The 22,388-nt window shown below is 46.2% G+C and overlaps 1 protein-coding gene across 1 annotated transcript; it reads right to left on the bottom strand.

The window, feature by feature from the left end:
* Window positions 1–378: 378 nt before the first annotated feature.
* LOC135542943 (protein unc-80 homolog) lies at window positions 379–22,380 on the bottom strand. Its single transcript, XM_064970073.1, has 6 exons — window positions 22,304–22,380; window positions 20,580–20,771; window positions 6,898–7,042; window positions 1,896–1,949; window positions 894–975; window positions 379–702 (listed from the first exon to the last, which is right to left on the bottom strand). The coding sequence occupies exons 2-6, from the start codon at window positions 20,698–20,700 to the stop codon at window positions 379–381; spliced, it is 726 nt and encodes a 241-aa protein (XP_064826145.1). The 5' UTR covers window positions 20,701–20,771; window positions 22,304–22,380.
* Between the last annotated feature and the right edge of the window lie 8 nt (window positions 22,381–22,388).

The following is a 22,388-nucleotide window of genomic DNA, read 5'->3' as shown; positions in this document are numbered from 1 at the left end:
GATACACCCACCGCACCCTGATACACCCCCGCAACCCTGTTCACCCACCGCACCCTGTGATACACCCCACCGCACCCGATACCACACGCCCCGACACCGCACCTGATACACCCCACCGCACGCGGCTGATACACCACACCGCACCCTGATGCACACCCACCACATACCCTGATACACCCACGCACCCCAGTACACCCCACCGCACCCCAATACACCCTGCACCGCACCCCGACACCCACCGCACCCCGATACACTCCACCGCACTCGATACACTCCGCCACACCCCGATGGCCACACCCACCGCACCCCGACACACCCACCGCACTCCCGACACACCCCACCGCCCGACCCCCACACACTCTCGATACACCCCCTCTCTCAAAGAAGACCCCCTGGACTTTGGCTGACATCTCCCCCTGATATTATTCCTGCCACCCCCTGAAGATCCTGCACTGATACACCCTGCCACCCGATACACCCCGCCACATCCCGCGACACCCCCCAATTCGACATCCCGCACACCCCGATACACCCCGACATCCCGCGACACCCCCGATACATCCCGCGACACCCCCCGATACACCCTGCCACCCCGATACACCCTGCCACCCCGCCGCACCCTAATGCACCCACATAATTCCCAAGGACACTTCCCGACACCCCACACCCCGATACACGCTGCCACCCGACACCCCGCCGACTCTGCCACACACACCAAATGGAAACAAACCGTATAAACCAGGTTAATTGAAGTTATTCAATTCGGGTGGTAAACTGAAATTCAAATTCAATAATTGAGAACAATGCATTTAAAAAACAAAGATTTTCTAAATAAACTTAAAAGGAGCTATTTGTTTAAAAAGTCTCAGTTCCACCTGTAAGACTACTCTCACCTGTCTCAGTCCTCTATTGCGTCCCAGCGGAGGTTGGTTCAAGAGGTTCTGCTGGCCTGGTTCACTCTGCACACTGGCCACCCTACACAACCCAACCAGACAGACAGAGAGACAGACAGAGAGACACAGAGACAAACAGACAAACATGCAGAGACAGCGAGACAGACAGACATGCAGACATGCAGAGACACAGAGACAGACAGATAGACATGCAGAGACAGACAGACAAAACCAATCAGTACAACACAGAGGTAGTGCTTCTCCTAATGAACTCTTTCACTGAGACACATAGGAGAGTCAAGAGGACGTGTGTCTGTCCACTGCTCCTTCCATTCTTCCCATCTCTCCCCACTCACCCAATCACTCCACTGTACACTACACCGACACACCCACCAATCAAGGACACCCTAATCACAGCACAAGAATACACCAAAACACAAAGGGGATTATGAGGTCTGGAGGATCTGTGTTCTTATGTAGACAGCTCGTACCATATTACCAGCACTGAACTAGAACATGAACCTATCTGGTAATGTTAGACTTGTTGATAAGATAAATGATGGATTGCCACCCAGTACCCCATGCCCCACAGATTGGTATCCTGGAGAGGACGTCCAATTTGAACAGTGAAAAGCCTGAAACAGTATGAAGACCATGATGGCACCGATGGACTGAGCAGGCTGAGACACACTACCACTGGCTCCCCAGCGTCCTCACACCGCCCAGGGACTTAAAGGGTTAAAGAGGCAACAGCGGATGACTTGAGATGGGTGGGTGGATCAGTGTGGTAGCTACGAGGGGGAACAAGAGACTACGTTACATTAGACCTATACGAAGAGGAAGGGTGATAGACCAACGGCGGTTTTGATTGGATGAGATAATGAGTGAGGAAAACGAAGAAGTCGGAGGAGGCCGTCCGACTGGCCCGAGCCTCCCCCAAACTGCACACAGAGAGACGCAGAGAGACACAACACACAGGGGGGCTGTGACTTGACACTGTACCTAGACAGGTTACCCTCTTCCAGTCCTTGAGACTCATCTAGCACATTGGGTTCACTGCAGAGGAGGGGGCAGGAGGGGAAAAGGGGTTTAGGGAGGGAGGAGAGCATGCTGCCCAATGTCCAAGGCCCCTCTTCGTATGGGTCTCCTATAGCCCGGTAGCTGGATCAGCTTGTCAGGAACTTCCCATTGATCTAGGGCTCTGCTTGAATACTCTAAATACGCATCCTTCCTCCCTTACTTGAAGAAATCCTTGGCAGGAAGGGTGTGTTTTTAAAGTATTCAAACAAAATCAAATCAAATTGTATTTGTCACGTGCGCCGAATTCACCTTACAGTGAAATGCTTAATTACAACCCCTAACCAACAATGCAGTTAAGAAAAATAACTTTTTAAAAAGTATGGAAAAAAAGTAACAAATAATTTAAAATAACAATAGCGAGGCTTTATACAGGGGGTACCGGTACAGAGTCAATGTGGAGACTATATACAGGGGGTACCGGTACAGAGTCAATGTGGAGACTATATACAGGGGGTACCGGTACAGAGTCAATGTGGAGGCTATATACAGGGGGTACCGGTACAGAGTCAATGTGGAGACTATATACAGGGGGTACCGGTACAGAGTCAATGTGGAGGCTATATACAGGGGGTACCGGTACAGAGTCAATGTGGAGACTATATACAGGGGGTACCGGTACAGAGTCAATGTGGAGACTATATACAGAGGGTACCGGTACAGAGTCAATGTGGAGGCTATATACAGGGGTACCGGTACAGAGTCAATGTGGAGGCTATATACAGAGGGTACTGGTACAGAGTCAATGTGGAGACTATATACAGGGGGTACCGGTACAGAGTCAATGTGGAGACTATATACAGGGGGTACCGGTACAGAGTCAATGTGGAGGCTATATACAGGGGTTACCGGTACAGAGTCAATGTGGAGGCTATATACAGAGGGTACTGGTACAGAGTCAATGTGGAGGCTATATACAGGGGTACCGGAGTCAGAGGCAATGTGAGTCAATGTGGAGGCTATATACAGGGTACCGGGTACAGAGTCAATGTGTCAATGTGGAGGCTATATACAGAGGGTACCTGTACAGAGTACAAGTGTCAATGTGGAGGCTTTATACAGGGGGTGTACAGAGTCAATGTGGAGGCTATATACAGGGTACTGGTACAGAATCAATGTGGAGGCTATATACAGGGGTACCGGTACAGAGTCAATGTGTCAATGTGGAGGCTATATACACTGGTACAGAGTCAATGTGGAGGCTATATACAGGGGTACCGGTACAGAGTCAATGTGTGTATATACAGGGGGTACAGAGTCAATGTGTCAATGTGGAGGCTATATACAGGGGTACGGTACAGAGTCAATGTGGGGCTATATACAACAAAGTCAATGTGTCACCGGAGGCGAGACAGGGGGTGTCAATGTGGAGGCTATACAGAGGGGGTACAGGGGGCACCGTACAGAGAGTCAATGTGGAGGCTATATACAGGGGTAGAGTCAATGAGTCAATGTGGAGGCTATATACAGGGGTACGGGTACAGAGTCAATGTGTCAATGTGGAGGCTATATACAGGGGGTACCAGGGCACACAGTCAATGTGGAGGCAATGAGTCAATGCCATATACAGGGGGCACCGGCACAGACACCGTGTCATCGTGGAGGCTATATACAGGGGTACCCGGTACAGAGTCAATGTGTCAATGTGGAGGCTATATACAGGGGATACCAAGGTACAGAGTCAATGTCAATGTGGAGGCTATATACAGAGGGGATACATTTACGAGTCAACTATATACGGTACAGAGTCAATGTGGAGGCTATATACAGGGGTACCGGTACAGAGTCAATGTGGAGGCTATATACAGGGGTACCGGTAGAGTCAATGTGGAGGCTATATACAGGGGTACGGTACAGAGTGGAGGCTATATAAGGGGTGTACAGAGTCAATCAATGTGGAGGCTATATACAGGGGGTACCGGTACAGAGTCATGAGTCAATGTGGAGGTCAGGGGGTATACAGAGTCAATGTGGAGGCTTTTATACAGGGACACCGGGTACAGAGTCAATGTGTCAATGTGGAGGCTATATACAGGGGGGGCACAGAGTCACTGGACCGGTATCAAGAGGTCAGGGGGTACGGTGAGTCAATGTGGAGGCTATATACAGGGGGTACCGGTACAGAGTCAATGTGGAGGCTATATACAGGGGTACCGGTACAGAGTCAATGTGGAGGCTATACAGGGGGTACACATGTACAGAGTCAATGTGTCAATGTGGAGGCTATATACAGGGGGTACCGGTACAGAGTCAATGTGTCAATGTGGAGGCTATATACAGGGGGTACCGTTACAGAGTCAATGTGTCAATACAGGATGGAGGCTATATACAGGGGGTACCGGTACAGAGTCAATGTGGAGGCTATATACAGGGGTACCGGTACAGAGTCAATGTGGAGGCTATACTACAATGTGGGGTACCGGTACAGAGTCAATGTGTCAATGTGGAGGCTATATACAGGGGGGGGTACTGGTACAGAGTCAATGTGGAGGCTATATACAGGGGGGTACAGACCGGTACAGAGTCAGTGTGGAGGCTATATACAGGGGGTACCGGTACAGAGTCAATGTGGAGGCTATATACAGGGGGTATGTACAGAGTCAATGTGGAGGCTATATACAGGGGTACTGGTACAGAGTCAATGTGTCAATGTGGAGGCTATATACAGGGGTACCGGTACAGAGTCAATGTGGAGGCTATATACAGGGGGTACGGTACAAAGTCAATGTGTCAATGTGGAGGCTATATACAGGGGGTACCGGTACAGAGTCAATGTGTCAATGTGGAGGCTATATACAGGGGTACCGGTACAGAGTCAATGTGGAGGCTATATACAGAGGGGTCCGGTAACAGAGTCAATGTGTCAATGTGGAGGCTATATACAGGGGGTACCGGTACAGAGTCAATGTGGAGGCTATATACAGGGGGGTACCATTTTACAGAGTCAATGTGTCAATGTGGAGGCTATATACAGGGGTACCGGTACAGAGTCAATGTGGAGGCTATATACAGGGGGTACCGGTACAGAGTCAATGTGGAGGCTATATACAGGGGTATGTACAGAGTCAATGTGGAGGCTATATACAGGGGGTACCGGTACAGAGTCAATGTGTCAATGTGGAGGCTATACAGGGGGTACCGGTCACAGAGTCATGTGGAGGCTATATACAGGGGGTACCGGCACAGAGTCAATGTGTCAATGTGGAGGCTATATACAGGGGTACCGTTACAGAGTCAATGTGTCAATGTGGAGGCTATATACAGGGGGTACCGGTGCACAGAGTCAATGTGTCAATGCACAGAGTCAGAGTCAATGTGGAGGCTATATACAGGGGGTACCGGTACAGACAAGAGTCAATGTGGAGGCTATATACAGGGGTACCGGTACAGAGTCAATGTGGAGGCTATATACAGGGGTACCGGTACAGAGTCAAGAGTCAATGTGGATATACAGGGGATACCGGCACCGGTACAGAGTCAATGTCAATGTGGAGGCTATATACAGGGGGTATACAGAGTCAATGAGTCAATGTGGAGGCTATATACAGGGGGTACCGGTACAGAGTCAATGTGGAGGCTATATACAGGGGGTACCGGTACAGAGTCAATGTGGAGGCTATATACAGGGGTACCGGTACAGAGTCAATGTGGAGGCTATATACAGGGGGTACCGGTACAGAGAGTCAATGTGGAGGCTATATACAGGGGGTACCGGGTACAGAGTCAATGTGTCAATGTGGAGGCTATATACAGGGGGTACCGGTACAGAGTCAATGTGGAGGCTATATACAGGGGTACCGGTACAGAGTCAATGTGTCAATGTGGAGGCTATATACAGGGGGTACCGGTACAGAGTCAATGTGGAGGCTATATACAGGGGTACCGGTACAGACTCAATGAGTCAATGTGGAGGCTATATACAGGGGGTACCGGTACAGAGTCAATGTGTCAATGTGGAGGCTATATACAGGGGGTACCGGTACAGAGTCAATGTGGAGGCTATATACAGGGGGTCCCGTAATAGAGTCAATGTGGAGGCTATATACAGGGGGTACCGGTACAGAGTCAATGTGTCAATGTGGAGGCTATATACAGGGGGTACCGGTACAGAGTCAATGTGAGGGGGCACCGGTTAGTCAAGGTAATTGAGGTAATATGTACATGTAGAGTTATTAAAGTGACTATGCATAGATAAAACACAGCCAATCTCTCTGCTAAAACTACTATGACTTGTAGCATTCCTCACTTCCTGTCTGTTCATCTAGCATGCTGTTCTCCAGAAAAGGGTACACAAATAAACAGAAATAAACAGCTTTAAACAACACAAATAGTATGACTATGATTGTGGCTTCTGAAGTGACGGTGTTTTACATGTACTACGTGGTGATGTGGACAGTCATAGTGTAATCCAGTGTTGAGCAGTGAGGGATGTGTGGACAGTCATAGTACAATCAGGGGGTACCGGTGATGTGTGGATGTGTTTGTGTGTGTAGGGGTAGGGTTTTGTGTGTGTAGGGGTAGGGTTTTGTGTGTAGGGTTGTGTGTATGTAGGGTGAGCAGTGTGTGTGTGTGTGTGCATGCAGAGGTGTGTGTCATATACAGGTAATCCAGTGTGTGTGTGTGTGTGTGCAGTCATAGTGTGTGTGTGTGTGTAGGGTGTGGTGTAGGTAATTGTGTGTGTAGGGGTAGGGTTTTGTGTGTGTAGGGGTAGGGTTTTGTGTGTAGGGTTGTGTGTATGTAGGGGGGTGTGTGTGTGTGCAGAGGTGTGTGTGTGTGTGTAGGGTGTGTGTGTAGGTAATTGTGTGTGTAGGGGTAGGGTTTTGTGTGTGTAGGGGTAGGGTTTTGTGTGTAGGGTTGTGTGTATGTAGGGGTGTGTGTGTGTGTGCATGCAGAGGTGTGTGTAGGGGTGTGTGTGTGTGTGTGTTACCTGTGGCTGGGCAGCATGGTGCTGCGGGTGCTGGGCTCAGGCTGGGCGCTGCCCGTGGCGTGACTAGAGAAGCGTCGCTGGGTGATGAGCCTGGGCAGGAAGACCTCATGTTCACTCACCACACTGGGAATACTGATAGAGTCATCTAGAGGAGGGGAGAGAGACAGAGAGAGGAGGTAGGGGGGAGGTAGGGAAGAGAGACAGGAGGGGAGGAGGTAGGGAGAGACTGGAGAGAAGGTAGGGGGAGGAGGTAGGGACAGAGAGAGGGAGGGGAGGGAGAGATGGAGAGAGAGAGGTAGGGACAGAGAGAGAGGTAGGGACAGAGAGAGAGGTAGGGGGAGGAGGTAGGGAAAGAGAGAGGTAGGGGAGGGTAGGGACAGTGAGGAGGGAGGGGAGGGAGATGGAGAGAGAGGTAGGGACAGAGAGAGGGAGGGAGAGAGAGAGGAGGTGGAGGAGGTAGGGACAGAGAGAGAGGTAGGGGAGGAGGTAGGGACAGAGAGAGAGAGGTAGGGGAGGAGGTAGAGGACAGTAGGGGAGGAGGAGGGACAGAGATGGAGAGGAGAGATGGAGAGAGAGAGGTAGGGACAGAGAGAGAGGTAGGGACAGAGAGAGAGGTAGGGGGAGGGGTAGGGACAGAGAGAGAGGTAGGGGAGGGAGACGGAGAGAGAGGAGGAAAGGAGGTAGGAACAGAGAGAGGAGGGGAGAGGGAGGGACAGAGAGGAGGGGAGGTAGGGACAGAGAGAGAGGTAGGGGAGGAGGTAGGGACAGAGAGAGGGAGGGGGAGGAGGAGAGGAGTAGGAGAGTGTCTGACTCAGTGATAGAAGATAGAGGTAGGATAAGTAGAGAGAGGTAGGGGGGTCTGACTCAGTGATAGAGTGATAGTGGAGTGATAGTAGTAGGAGGGTTGTCTGACAGTGATAGAGTGATAGGGTAGTGATAGTAGTAGGTAGGAGGGTATCTGACTCAGTGATAGAGTGATAGTGGTAGTGATAGTAGTAGGAGGGGTGTCTGACTCAGTGATAGAGTGATAGTAGTAGTGATAGTAGTAGGTAGGAGGGGTATCTGACTCAGTGATAGAATGATAGTAGTAGGAGTGGTGTCTGACTCAGTGAGGGAAAGTGATAGTGGTAGATAGTAGGGCAGGGGGACTCAGTGATAGAGTGAGAGTGGTAGGTAGGAGGTGTCTGACTCAGTGATAGAGGATAGGAGGGTCACTAGTAGGAGGGGTGTCTGACTCAGTGATAGAGTGATAGTGGTAGTGATAGTAGTAGGTAGGAGGGGTGTCTGAGTGATAAAGTGATAGTGGTAGTGATAGTAGTAGGAGGGGTGTCTGACTCAGTGATAGAGTGATAGAGGTAGTGATAGTAGTAGGTAGGAGGGGTATCTGACTCAGTGATAGTGGTAGTGATAGTAGTAGGTAGGAGGGGTATCTGACTCAGTGAAAGAGTGATAGTGGTAGTAATACTAGTAGGAGGGGTGTCTGACTCAGTGATAGAGTGATAGTGGTAGTGATAGTAGTAGGAGTGGTGTCTGACTCAGTGATAGTAGTGGTAGGTAGGTAGGAGGGGTATCTGACTCAGTGATAGTGGTAGTGATAGTAGGTAGGAGGGGTATCTGACTCAGTGATAGAGTGATAGAGGTAGTGATAGTAGTAGGTAGGAGGGGTGTCTGACTCAGTGATAGAATGATAGTGGTAGTGATAGTAGTAGGAGGGGTGTCTGACTCAGTGATCAGTGATAGTGGTAGTGATAGTAGTGGTAGGTAGGAGGGGTATCTGACTCAGTGATAGTGGTAGTGATAGTAGTAGGTAGGAGGGGTATCTGACTCAGTGATAGAGTGATAGTAGTAGGTAGGAGGGGTATCTGACTCAGTGATAGTGGTAGTGATAGTAGTAGGTAGGAGGGGTATCTGACTCAGTGATAGAGTGATAGTAGTAGGTAGGAGGGGTATCTGACTCAGTGATAGTGGTAGTGATAGTAGTAGGAGGGGTGTCTGACTCAGTGATAGAGTGATAGTGGTAGTGATAGTAGTAGGAGGGGTGTCTGACTCAGTGATAGTGGTAGTGATAGTAGTAGGAGGAGGGTGTCTGACTCAGTGATAGAGTGATAGTGGTAGTGATAGTAGTAGGTAGGAGGGGTATCTGACTCAGTGATAGAGTGATTAGTGATAGTAGTAGGTAGGAGGGGTGTCTGACTCAGTGATAGAGTGATAGTGGTAGTGATAGTAGTAGGAGGGGTGTCTGACTCAGTGATAGAGTGATAGTGGTAGTGATAGTAGTAGGAGGGGTGTCTGACTCAGTGATAGAATGATAGTGGTAGTGATAGTAGTAGGTAGGAGGGGTATCTGACTCAGTGATAGTAGTGATAGTAGTAGGTAGGAGGGGTATCTGACTCAGTGATAGAGTAGTGGATAGTAGGTAGGAGGGGTATCTGACTCAGTGATAGTGGTAGTGATAGTAGTAGGAGGGGTGTCTGACTCAGTGATAGAATGATAGTGGTAGTGATAGTAGTAGGTAGGAGGGGTGTCTGATTCAGTGATAGAGTGATAGTGGTAATGATAGTAGTAGGAGGGGTGTCTGATTCAGTGATAGAGTGATAGTGGTAGTGATAGTAGTAGGTAGGAGGGGTATCTGACTCAGTGATAGTGAGTAGATATAGTAGGTAGGAGGGGTGTCTGACTCAGTGATAGAGTGATAGTGGTAGTGATAGTAGTAGGAGGGGTATCTGACTCAGTGATAGAGTGATAGTAGTAGGTAGGAGGGGTGTCTGACTCAGTGATAGAGTGATAGTGGTAGTGATAGTAGTAGGAGGGGTATCTGACTCAGTGATAGAGTGATAGTGGTAGTGTGAGGAGGGTATCTGACTCAGTGATAGAGTGTAGTGGTAGTGATAGTAGTAGTAGGAGGGTGTCTGACTCAGTGATAGAATGATATTGGTAGTGATAGTAGTAGGTAGGATGGGTATCTGACTCAGTGATAGAGTGATAGTGGTAGTGATAGTAGTAGGAGTGGTGTCTGACTCAGTGATAGAGTGATAGTGGTAGTGATAGTAGTAGGTAGGAGGGGTATCTGACTCAGTGATAGAATGATAGTGGTAGTGATAGTAGTAGGTAGGAGGGGTATCTGACTCAGTGATAGTGGTAGTGATAGTAGTAGGTAGGAGGGGTATCTGACTCAGTGATAGTGGTAGTGATAGTAGTAGTAGGAGGGTGTCTGACTCAGTGATAGAGTGATAGTGGTAGTGATAGTAGTAGGGGGTGTCTGACTCAGTGATAGAGTGATAGTAGTAGGTAGGAGGGGTATCTGACTCAGTGATAGTGATAGTGATAGTAGTAGGTAGGAGGGGTATCTGACTCAGTGATAGTAGTGATAGTGATAGACTCAGTAGATAGTGGTAGTAATACTAGTAGGAGGGGTGTCTGACTCAGTGATAGAGTGATAGTGGTAGTGATAGTAGTAGGAGGGGTGTCTGACTCAGTGATAGAGTGATAGTGTGATAGTAGTAGTAGGAGTGTCTGACTCAGTGATAGAGTGATAGTAGTAGGTAGGAGGGGTGTCTGACTCAGTGATAGAGTGATAGTGGTAGTGATAGTAGTAGTAGGAGGGGTAGACTCAGTGATAGTGATAGTAGTAGGTAGGAGGGGTGTCTGACTCATAGAGTGATAGTGGTAGTGTGTGAGTAGTAGAGTATCTGACTCAGTGATAGAGTGATAGTAGTAGGTAGGAGGGGTGTCTGACTCAGTGATAGAGTGATAGTGGTAGTGATAGTAGTAGGAGGGGTGTCTGACTCAGTGATAGAGTGATAGTGATAGATAGTAGGATGGTGTCTGACTCAGTGATAGAGTGATAGTGGTAGTGATAGTAGTAGGTATCTGACTCAGTGATAGAGTGATAGTGGTAGTGATAGTAGTAGGAGGGGTGTCTGACTCAGTGATAGAGTGATAGTGGTAGTGATAGTAGTAGGAGGGGTGTCTGACTCAGTGATAGAGTGATAGTGATAGTAGTAGGAGGGGTATCTGACTCAGTGATAGAGTGATAGTGATAGTAGTAGGAGGGGTGTCTGACTCAGTGATAGAGTGATAGTGGTAGTGATAGTAGTAGGTAGGAGGGGTGTCTGACTCAGTGATAGAGTGATAGTGGTTGTGATAGTAGTAGGAGTGGTGTCTGACTCAGTGATAGAATGATAGAGGTAGTGATAGTAGTAGTAGGAGGGGTATCTGACTCAGTGATAGAGATGATAGTGGTAGTGATAGTAGTGTAGTAGTAGGAGGGGTATCTGACTCAGTGATAGAGTGATAGTAGTGATAGTAGGAGGGGTGTCTGACTCAGTCATAGAGTGATAGTGGTAGTGATAGTAGTAGGTAGAGGGGTATCTGACTCAGTGATAGAGTGATAGTAGTAGGTAGGAGGGTGTCTGACTCAGTGATAGAGTGACAGTAGTGATAGTAGTAGGGGTGTCTGACTCAGTGATAGAGTGATAGTGGTAGTGATAGTAGTAGGTAGGAGGGGTATCTGACTCAGTGATAGAGTGATAGAGGTAGTGATAGCAGTAGGTAGGAGGGGTATCTGACTCAGTGATAGTGGTAGTGATAGTAGTAGGAGGGGTGTCTGACTCAGTGATAGAGTGATAGTGGTAGTGATAGTAGTAGGTAGGAGGGGTATCTGACTCAGTGATAGAGTGATAGTGGTAGTGATAGTAGTAGGTAGGAGGGGTATCTGACTCAGTGATAGAATGATAGTGGTAGTGATACTAGTAGGAGGGGTGTCTGACTCAGTGATAGAGTGATAGTGGTAGTGATAGTAGTAGGAGGGGTGTCTGACTCAGTGATAGAATGATAGTGGTAATGATAGTAGTAGGAGGGGTGTCTGACTCAGTGATAGAATGATAGTGGTAGTGATAGTAGTAGGAGGGGTGTCTGACTCAGTGATAGAATGATAGTGGTAGTGATAGTAGTAGGTAGGAGGGGTATCTGACTCAGTGATAGAGTGATAGTGGTAGTGATAGTAGTAGGTAGGAGGGGTATCTGACTCAGTGATAGAGTGATAGTGGTAGTGATAGTAGTAGGTAGGAGGGGTATCTGACTCAGTGATAGAGTGATAGTGGTAGTGATAGTAGTAGGAGGGGTGTCTGACTCAGTGATAGAGTGATAGTGGTAGTGATAGTAGTAGGTAGGAGGGGTATCTGACTCAGTGATAGAATGATAGTGGTAGTGATACTAGTAGGAGGGGTGTCTGACTCAGTGATAGAGTGATAGTGGTAGTGGTAGTAGTAGGAGGGTATCTGACTCAGTGATAGAATGATAGTGGTAGTGATAGTAGTAGGTAGGAGGGGTATCTGACTCAGTGATAGAGTGATAGTGGTAGTGATAGTAGTAGGAGGGGTGTCTGACTCAGTGATAGAGTGATAGTGGTAGTGATAGTAGTAGGAGGGGTATCTGACTCAGTGATAGAATGATAGTGGTAGTGATAGTAGTAGGAGGGGTGTCTGACTCAGTGATAGAGTGATAGTGGTAGTGATAGTAGTAGGAGGGGTATCTGACTCAGTGATAGAGTGATGGTAGTGATAGTAGTAGGTAGGAGGGGTATCTGACTCAGTGATAGAATGATATTGGTAGTGATAGTAGTAGGTAGGAGGGGTATCTGACTCAGTGATAGAGTGATAGTGGTAGTGATAGTAGTAGGAGTGGTGTCTGACTCAGTGATAGAGTGATAGTGGTAGTGATAGTAGTAGGAGGGGTATCTGACTCAGTGATAGAATGATAGTGGTAGTGATAGTAGTAGGAGGGGTATCTGACTCAGTGATAGAGTGATAGTGGTAGTGATAGTAGTAGGTAGGAGGGTGTCTGACTCAGTGATAGAGTGATAGTGGTAGTGATAGTAGTAGGAGGGGTATCTGACTCAGTGATAGAGTGATAGTGGTAGTGATAGTAGTAGGAGGGGTGTCTGACTCAGTGATAGAGTGATAGTGGTAGATAGTAGTAGGAGGGGTATCTGACTCAGTGATAGAGTGATAGTGGTAGTGATAGTAGTAGGAGGGGTGTCTGACTCAGTGATAGAGTGATAGTGGTAGTGATAGTAGTAGTAGGAGGGGTGTCTGACTCAGTGATAGAGTGATAGTGGTAGTGATAGTAGTAGGAGGGGTGTCTGACTCAGTGATAGAGTGATAGTGGTAGTGATAGTAGTAGGTAGGAGGGGTATCTGACTCAGTGATAGAGTGATAGTAGTAGGTAGGAGGGGTGTCTGACTCAGTGATAGAGTGATAGTGGTAGTGATAGTAGTAGTAGGAGGGGTATCTGACTCAGTGATAGAATGATAGTGGTAGTAGATAGTAGTAGGAGGTGTCTGACTCAGTGATAGAGTGATAGTGGTTGTGATAGTAGTAGTAGGAGGGGTATCTGACTCAGTGATAGAGTGATAGTAGTAGGTAGGAGGGGTGTCTGACTCAGTGATAGAGTGATAGTGGTAGTGATAGTAGTAGTAGGAGGGGTATCTGACTCAGTGATAGAGTGATAGTAGTAGGTAGGAGGGTGTCTGACTCAGTCATAGAGTGATAGTGGTAGTGATAGTAGTAGGGTGGTATCTGACTCAGTGATAGAGTGATAGTGGTAATAGTAGTAGTAGGAGGGTGTCTGACTCAGTGATAGAGTGATAGTGGTAGTGATAGTAGTAGGAGGGGTATCTGACTCAGTGATAGAATGATAGTGGTAGTGATAGTAGTAGGAGGTGGTGTCTGACTCAGTGATAGAGTGATAGTGGTAGTGATAGTAGTAGGAGGGGGTATCTGACTCAGTGATAGAGTGATAGTGGTAGTGATAGTAGTAGGTAGGGGGTATCTGACTCAGTGATAGAGTGATAGTGGTAGTGATAGTAGTAGGTAGGAGGGGTATCTGACTCAGTGATAGAGTGATAGTAGTAGTGATAGTGGTAGGAGGGGTGTCTGACTCAGTGATAGAGTGATAGTGGTAGTGATAGTAGTAGAAGGGGTGTCTGACTCAGTGATAGAGTGATAGTGGTAGTGATAGTAGTGGTAGGTAGGGGTATCTGACTCAGTGATAGTGATAGTGATAGTAGTAGGTAGGAGGGTATCTGACTCAGTGATAGTGGTAGTGATAGTAGTAGGAGGGGTGTCTGACTCGGTGATAGAGTGATAGTGGTAGTGATACTAGTAGGAGGGGTGTCTGACTCAGTGATAGAGTGATAGTGGTTGTGATAGTAGTAGGAGGGGTCTGACTCAGTGATAGAGTGATATTAGTAGGTAGGAGGGGTGTCTGACTCAGTCATAGTGAGTGGTTGTGATGTAGTAGTGGTATCTAACTCAGTGATAGAGTGATAGTAGTAGTAGGAGGGGTGTCTGACTCAGTCATAGAGTGATAGTGGCTGTGATAGTAGTAGTAGGAGTATCTGACTCAGTGATAGAGTGATAGTAGTAGGTAGAAGGGGTATCTGACTCAGTGATAGAGTGATAGTAGTAGGTAGGAGTGGTGTCTGACTCAGTGATAGAGTGATAGTAGTAGGTAGGAGGGGTGTCTGACTCAGTCATAGAGTGATAGTGGTTGTGATAGTAGTAGTAGGAGGGGTATCTGACTCAGTAATAGAGTGATAGTAGTAGGTAGGAGGGGTATCTGACTCAGTGATAGTGGTAGTGATAGTAGTAGGAGTGGTATCTGACTCAGTGATAGAGTGATAGAGTGATAGTAGTAGGTAGGAGAGGTGTCTGACTCAGTGATAGAGTGATAGTGGTAGTGATAGTAGTAGGAGGGGTGTCTGACTCAGTGATAGTGGTAGTGATAGTAGTAGGAGTGGTGTCTGACTCAGTGATAGTGGTAGTGATAGTAGTAGGAGTGGTGTCTGACTCAGTGATAGAGTGATAGTGGTAGTGATAGTAGTAGGAGGGGTGTCTGACTCAGTGATAGAGTGATAGTGGTAGTGATAGTAGTAGGAGGGGTGTCTGACTCAGTGATAGAGTGATAGTGATAGTAGTAGGAGGGGTATCTGACTCAGTGATAGAGTGATAGTGGTAGTGATAGTAGTAGGAGGGGTGTCTGACTCAGTGATAGAGTGATAGTGGTAGTGATAGTAGTAGGTAGGAGGGGTGTCTGACTCAGTGATAGAGTGATAGTGGTTGTGATAGTAGTAGGAGTGGTGTCTGACTCAGTGATAGAATGATAGAGGTAGTGATAGTAGTAGGTAGGAGGGGTATCTGACTCAGTGATAGAGTGATAGTAGTAGGAGTGGTGTCTGACTCAGTGATAGAGTGATAGAGGTAGTGATAGTAGTAGGAGGGGTATCTGACTCAGTGATAGAGTGATAGTGGTAGTGATAGTAGTATGAGGGGTGTCTGACTCAGTGATAGAGTGATAGTAGTAGGTAGGAGGGATATCTGACTCAGTGATAGTGGTAGTGATAGTAGTAGGTAGGAGGGGTATCTGACTCAGTGATAGAGTGATAGTAGTAGGTAGGAGGGGTGTCTGACTCAGTGATAGAGTGACAGTGGTAGTGATAGTAGTAGGAGTGGTGTCTGACTCAGTGATAGAGTGATAGTGGTAGTGATAGTAGTAGGTAGGAGGGGTATCTGACTCAGTGATAGAGTGATAGAGGTAGTGATAGCAGTAGGTAGGAGGGGTATCTGACTCAGTGATAGTGGTAGTGATAGTAGTAGGAGGGGTGTCTGACTCAGTGATAGAGTGATAGTGGTAGTGATAGTAGTAGGTAGGAGGGGTATCTGACTCAGTGATAGAGTGATAGTGGTAGTGATAGTAGTAGGAGGGGGTATCTGACTCAGTGATAGAATGATAGTGGTAGTGATACTAGTAGGAGGGTGTCTGACTCAGTGATAGAGTGATAGTGGTAGTGATAGTAGTAGGAGGGGTGTCTGACTCAGTGATAGAATGATAGTGGTAGTGATAGTAGTAGGAGGGGTGTCTGAGTCAGTGATAGAATGATAGTGGTAATGATAGTAGTAGGAGGGGTGTCTGACTCAGTGATAGAATGATAGTGATAGTAGTAGTAGGAGGGGTATCTGACTCAGTGATAGAATGATAGTGGTAGTGATAGTAGTAGGTAGGAGGGGTATCTGACTCAGTGATAGAGTGATAGTGGTAGTGATAGTAGTAGGTAGGAGGGGTATCTGACTCAGTGATAGAGTGATAGTAGTAGGAGGGGTGTCTGACTCAGTGATAGAGTGATAGTGGTAGTGATAGTAGTAGGTAGGAGGGGTATCTGACTCAGTGATAGAATGATAGTGGTAGTGATAGTAGTAGGAGGGGTATCTGACTCAGTGATAGAGTGATAGTGGTAGTGATAGTAGTAGGAGGGGTATCTGACTCAGTGATAGAGTGATAGTGGTAGTGATAGTAGTAGGTAGGAGGGGTATCTGACTCAGTGATAGAATGATAGTGGTAGTGATAGTAGTAGGAGGGGTGTCTGACTCAGTGATAGAGTGATAGTGGTAGTGATAGTAGTAGGAGGGGTATCTGACTCAGTGATAGAATGATAGTGGTAGTGATAGTAGGTAGTAGGTAGGAGGGGTATCTGACTCAGTGATAGAGGTAGTGATAGTAGTAGGTAGGAGGGGTGTCTGACTCAGTGATAGAGTGATAGTGGTAGTGATAGTAGTAGGTATGAGGGGTATCTGACTCAGTGATAGAATGATAGTGGTAGTGATAGTAGTAGGTAGGAGGGGTATTTGACTCAGTGATAGAGTGATAGTGGTAGTGATAGTAGTAGGTAGGAGGGGTATCTGACTCAGTGATAGAGTGATAGTGGTAGTGATAGTAGTAGGAGGGGTATCTGACTCAGTGATAGAATGATAGTGGTAGTGATAGTAGTAGGTAGGAGGGGTATCTGACTCAGTGATAGAATGATAGTGGTAGTGATAGTAGTAGGAGGGGTGTCTGACTCAGTGATAGAGTGATAGTAGATAGGAGGGTCTATCTGACTCAGTGATAGTGGTAGTGATAGTAGTAGGCAGGGGGGTACCTGACTCAGTGATAGAGTGATAGTAGTAGGTAGGAGGGGTGTCTGACTCAGTGATAGAGTGACAGTGGTAGTGATAGTAGTAGGAGCTGGTGTCTGACTCAGTGATAGAGTGATAGTGGTAGTGATAGTAGTAGGTAGGAGGGGTATCTGACTCAGTGATAGAGTGATAGAGGTAGTGATAGCAGTGGTAGGAGGGGTATCTGACTCAGTGATAGTGGTAGTGATAGTAGTAGGAGGGGTGTCTGACTCAGTGATAGAGTGATAGTGGTAGTGATAGTAGTAGGTAGGAGGGTATCTGACTCAGTGATAGAGTGATAGTGGTAGTGATAGTAGTACAGGACATCTGACTCAGTGATAGAATGATAGTGGTAGTGATACTAGTAGGAGGGGTGTCTGACTCAGTGATAGAGTGATAGTGGTAGTGACCTGTAGTAGGAGGGGTGTCTGACTCAGTGATAGAATGATAGTGGTAATGATAGTAGTAGGAGGGGTGTCTGACTCAGTGATAGAATGATAGTGGTAATGATAGTAGTAGGAGGGGTGTCTGACTCAGTGATAGAATGATAGTGATAGTAGTAGGTAGGAGGGTATCTGACTCAGTGATAGAATGATAGTGGTAGTGATATAGTAGGTAGGAGGGGTATCTGACTCAGTGATAGAGTGATAGTGGTAGTGATAATAGGGGAGGGTATCTTTTTGATAGTGATGTGGTAGTGAAGTAGTAGGAGGGTGTCTGACTCAGTGATAGAGTGATAGTGGTAGTGATATAGTAGGTAGTAGGGGTATCTGACTCAGTGATAGAATGATAGTGGTAGTGATACTAGTAGGAGGGGTGTCTGACTCAGTGATAGAGTGATAGTGGTATTGATAGTAGTAGGAGGGGTATCTGACTCAGTGATAGAGTGATAGTGGTAGTGATAGTAGTAGGTAGGAGGGGTATCTGACTCAGTGATAGAATGATAGTGGTAGTGATAGTAGTAGGAGGGGTGTCTGACTCAGTGATAGAGTGATAGTGGTAGTGATAGTAGTAGGAGGGGTATCTGACTCAGTGATAGAATGATAGTGGTAGTGATAGTGGTAGGTAGTAGGTAGGAGGGGTATCTGACTCAGTGATAGAGGTAGTGTAGTGAATAGTAGTAGGAGGGGTGTCTGACTCAGTGATAGAGTGATAGTGGTAGTGATAGTAGTATGGGTATCTGACTCAGTGATAGAATGATAGTGGTAGTGATAGTAGTAGGTAGGAGGGGTATTTGACTCAGTGATAGAGTGATAGTGGTAGTGATAGTAGTAGGTAGGAGGGGTATCTGACTCAGTGATAGAGTGATAGTGGTAGTGATAGTAGTAGGTAGGAGGGGTATCTGACTCAGTGATAGAATGATAGTGGTAGTGATAGTAGTAGGTAGGAGGGGTATCTGACTCAGTGATAGAATGATAGTGGTAGTGATAGTAGTAGGTAGGAGGGGTAGTCTGACTAGTGATAGTGATAGTGGTAGTGATAGTAGTAGTATTAATGGGTATCTGACTCAGTGATAGAATGATAGTGGTAGTGATAGTAGTAGGTAGGAGGGGTGTCTGACTCAGTGATAAAGTGATAGTGGTAATGATAGTAGTAGGAGGGGTATCTGACTCAGTGATAGAATGATAGTGGTAATGATAGTAGTAGGAGGGGTGTCTGACTCAGTGATAGAATGATAGTGGTAATGATAGTAGTAGGAGGGGTGTCTGACTCAGTGATAGAATGATAGTGGTAATGATAGTAGTAGGAGGGGTGTCTGACTCAGTGATAGAGTGATAGTGGTAGTGATAGTAGTAGGAGGGGTGTCTGACTCAGTGATAGAATGATAGTGGTAATGATAGTAGTAGGAGGGGTATCTGACTCAGTGGTGATAAAGTGATAGTGGTAGTGATAGTAGTAGGAGTGGTGTCTGACTCAGTGATAAAGTGATAGTGGTAGTGATAGTAGTAGGAGGGGTGTCTGACTCAGTGATAGAATGATAGTGGTAATGATAGTAGTAGGAGGGGTATCTGACTCAGTGGTGATAAAGTGATAGTGGTAGTGATAGTAGTAGGAGTGGTGTCTGACTCAGTGCTAGAGGTAGTGTTAGTAGTAGTAGGGGTATCTGACTCAGTGATAGAATGATAGTGGTAGTGATAGTAGTAGGAGGGGTGTCTGACTCAGTGATAGAATGATAGTGGTAGTGATAGTAGTAGGTAGGAGGGTATCTGACTCAGTGATAGAGTGATAGTGGTAGTGATAGTAGTAGGAGTGGTATCTGACTCAGTGATAGAGTGATAGTGGTAATGATAGTAGTAGGAGGGGTATCTGACTCAGTGATAGAGTGATAGTGGTAGTGATAGTAGTAGGAGGGTGTCTGACTCAGTGATAGAGTGATAGTGGTAGTGATAGTAGTAGGAGTGGTGTCTGACTCAGTGATAGAGTGATAGTGGTAGTGATAGTAGTAGGAGGGGTGTCTGACTCAGTGATAGAGTGATAGTGGTAGTGATAGTAGTAGGTAGGAGGGGTATCTGACTCAGTGATAGATGATAGTGGTAGTGATAGTAGTAGGAGTGGTGTCTGACTCAGTGAGTGGTAGTGATAGTAGTAGAAGGGTGTCTGACTCAGTGATGTAATGATAGTGGTAGTGATAGTAGTAGAAGGGGTATCTGACTCAGTGATAGAATGATAGTGGTAGTGATAGTAGTAGGAGGGGTGTCTGACTCAGTGATAGAATGATAGTGGTAGTGATAGTACTAGGTAGGAGGGGTATCTGACTCAGTGATGTAACGATAGTGGTAGTGATAGTAGTAGAAGGGGTATCTGACTCAGTGATGTAATGATAGTGGTAGTGATAGTAGTAGACAGGGGTATCTGACTCAGTGATGTAATGATAGTGGTAGTGATAGTAGTAGAAGTGGTGTCTGACTCAGTGATGTAATGATAGTGGTAGTGATAGTAGGTAGGAGGGGTATCTGACTCAGTGATGTAATGATAGTGGTAGTGATAGTAGTAGAAGTGGTGTCTGACTCAGTGATGTAATGATAGTGGTAGTGATAGTAGTAGGAGGGGTATCTGACTCAGTGATGTAATGATAGTGGTAGTGATAGTAGTAGAAGTGGTGTCTGACTCAGTGATAGAATGATAGTGGTAGTGATAGTAGTAGAAGGGGTATCTGACTCAGTTAACGATAGTGGTAGTGATAGAGAAGTGGTGTCTGACTCAGTGATGTAATGATAGTGGTAGTGATAGTAGTAGAAGTGGTGTCTGACTCAGTGATGTAACGATAGTGGTAGTGATAGTAGTAGAAGTGGTGTCTGACTCAGTGATGTAATGATAGTGGTAGTGATAGTAGTAGAAGTGGTGTCTGACTCAGTGATAGAATGATAAGTGATAGTAGTAGAAATCTGACTCAGTGATGTAACGATAAGTGATAGTAGTAGAAGTGGTGTCTGACTCAGTGATGTAATGATAGTGGTAGTGATAGTAGTAGAAGTGGTGTCTGACTCAGTGATGTAACGATAGTGGTAGTGATAGTAGTAGAAGTGGTGTCTGACTCAGTGATGTAATGATAGTGGTAATGATAGTAGTAGAAGTGGTGTCTGACTCAGTGATGTAATGATCGTGGTAGTGATAGTACTAGGTAGGAGGGGTATCTGACTCAGTGATGTAATGATAGTGGTAGTGATAGTAGTAGAAGGGGTGTCTGACTCTCTTCCTGCTCCTGTTCGTCATCCTCGTCAGTGCGGCTTAGCGTGTCCTGAGAGGGCTGGCGTGACGGCTGGCTCTCCTGCTCCCACACTGTGCCCGTGCCCGTGTTGGACCGGGACATGGTGGCCAGCGACAGGCGGTAGGCAGAGGTGGACGTGCCCACTGTGCTGATGGACGTCTTGCCCTGGTACGCTGTGGGCAGGAGGGGGCATGAACAGACATCTCTTATCATAACCTGTCATTTAATAAGAAAGGTTAACATGGCATTTGGGTAGAGTGCTAATGGGAGTGTAATAATGGGTAGTGCACTAATGGGTAGTACACTAATGGGTAGTACACTAATGGGTAGTACACTAATGAGTAGTACACTAATGGGTAGTACACTAATGGGTAGTGTACTAATGGGTAGTAACTAATGGGTAGTGTACTAATGGGTAGTACTAATGGGTAGTGTATTTATGGGTAGTGAACTAATGGGTAGTGCACCAATGGGTAGTGTCCTAATGGTAGTATACTAATGGGTAGTGTACTAATGGTAGGAACTAATGGGTAGTAACTAATGGGTAGTGTACTAATAGGTTGTGCACTAATGGGTAGTGTCCTAATGTGTAGTATACTAATGGGTAGTGTACTAATGGTAGGAACTAATGGGTAGTAACTAATGGGTATTGTACTAATGGGTTGTGCACTAATTGATAGTGTACTAATGGGATGTACTAATGGGTAGTAACTAATGGGAGTGTACTAATGGGTTGTGCACTAATTGGTAGAGTACTAATGGGTAGTAACTAATGGGTAGTACACTAACGGGTTGTGGACTAATGGGTAGTGTATTTATGGGTAGTAACTAATGGGTAGTGTACTAATGGGTAGTAACTAATGGGTAGTGCACTAATGGGTAGTGTGCTAATGGTAGGAACTAATGGGTAGGAACTAATGGGTAGTGTACTAATGGGTAGTGTACTAATGGGTAGTGTACTAATGGGTACTAAGTAGTATACTAATGGGTAGTGAATGGAGGGTAGAGAACTAATGGGTAGTGTACTAATGGGAGGGTGCACTAATTGGTAGTGTAATGGGTAGTGTACTAATGGGTAGTAACTAATGGGTAGTGTACTAAGTACAGAATGGGTATGTACTAACAGAATGGAGGGTACTAATGGGTTGTACTAATGGGTAGTGTACTAATGGGTAGTGTACTAATGGGTAGTGTACTAATGGGTAGTGTACTAATGGGTAGTAACTAATGGGTGGTGAACTAATGGGTAGGAACTAATGGGTATACTAATGGGTAGGGTACTAAGTAGTGAATAATAGATAGTGTACTAATGGGTAGTAACTAATGAGTAGTGTACTAATGGGTAGTGTACTAATGGGTTGTGCACTAATTGGTAGTGTACTAATGGGTAGTAACTAATGGCTAGTGTATTAATGGGTAGTGTACTAATGGGTAGTGTATTAATAGGTAGTGTATTAAGGGTAGTAGAATGGGTAGTGTACTAAGTATAATAATATAGTGTATTAATGGGTAGTGTATAATGGGTACTACAATGGGTAGTGTACTAATGGTATTAATGGGTAGTGTATAATGGGTAGTCCACAGAATGGGGTGTACTAATGGGTAGTGTATAATACTAGTCCACTAATGGGTACAGTATACTAATGGGTACATACAAAATGGAGGGTACAGTATAATACTAGTACAGAATCAGTGGGTTACCAACCAGAGCCACTGTGCACGGCCTCCTTGAGGATCTTCAGCAGTTGTTGAACTCTGCGAACAGGGAGCTCTTGCAGAGGGGGCGGGGG

Source organism: Oncorhynchus masou, chromosome 7, assembly GCF_036934945.1.
Source record: "Oncorhynchus masou masou isolate Uvic2021 chromosome 7, UVic_Omas_1.1, whole genome shotgun sequence".
In the NCBI taxonomy this organism is placed as follows: Eukaryota; Metazoa; Chordata; class Actinopteri; order Salmoniformes; family Salmonidae; genus Oncorhynchus; species Oncorhynchus masou.
The sequence above is the reverse complement of the archived record's forward strand: the minus strand, read 5'-3'. Positions and strand labels throughout refer to the sequence as shown.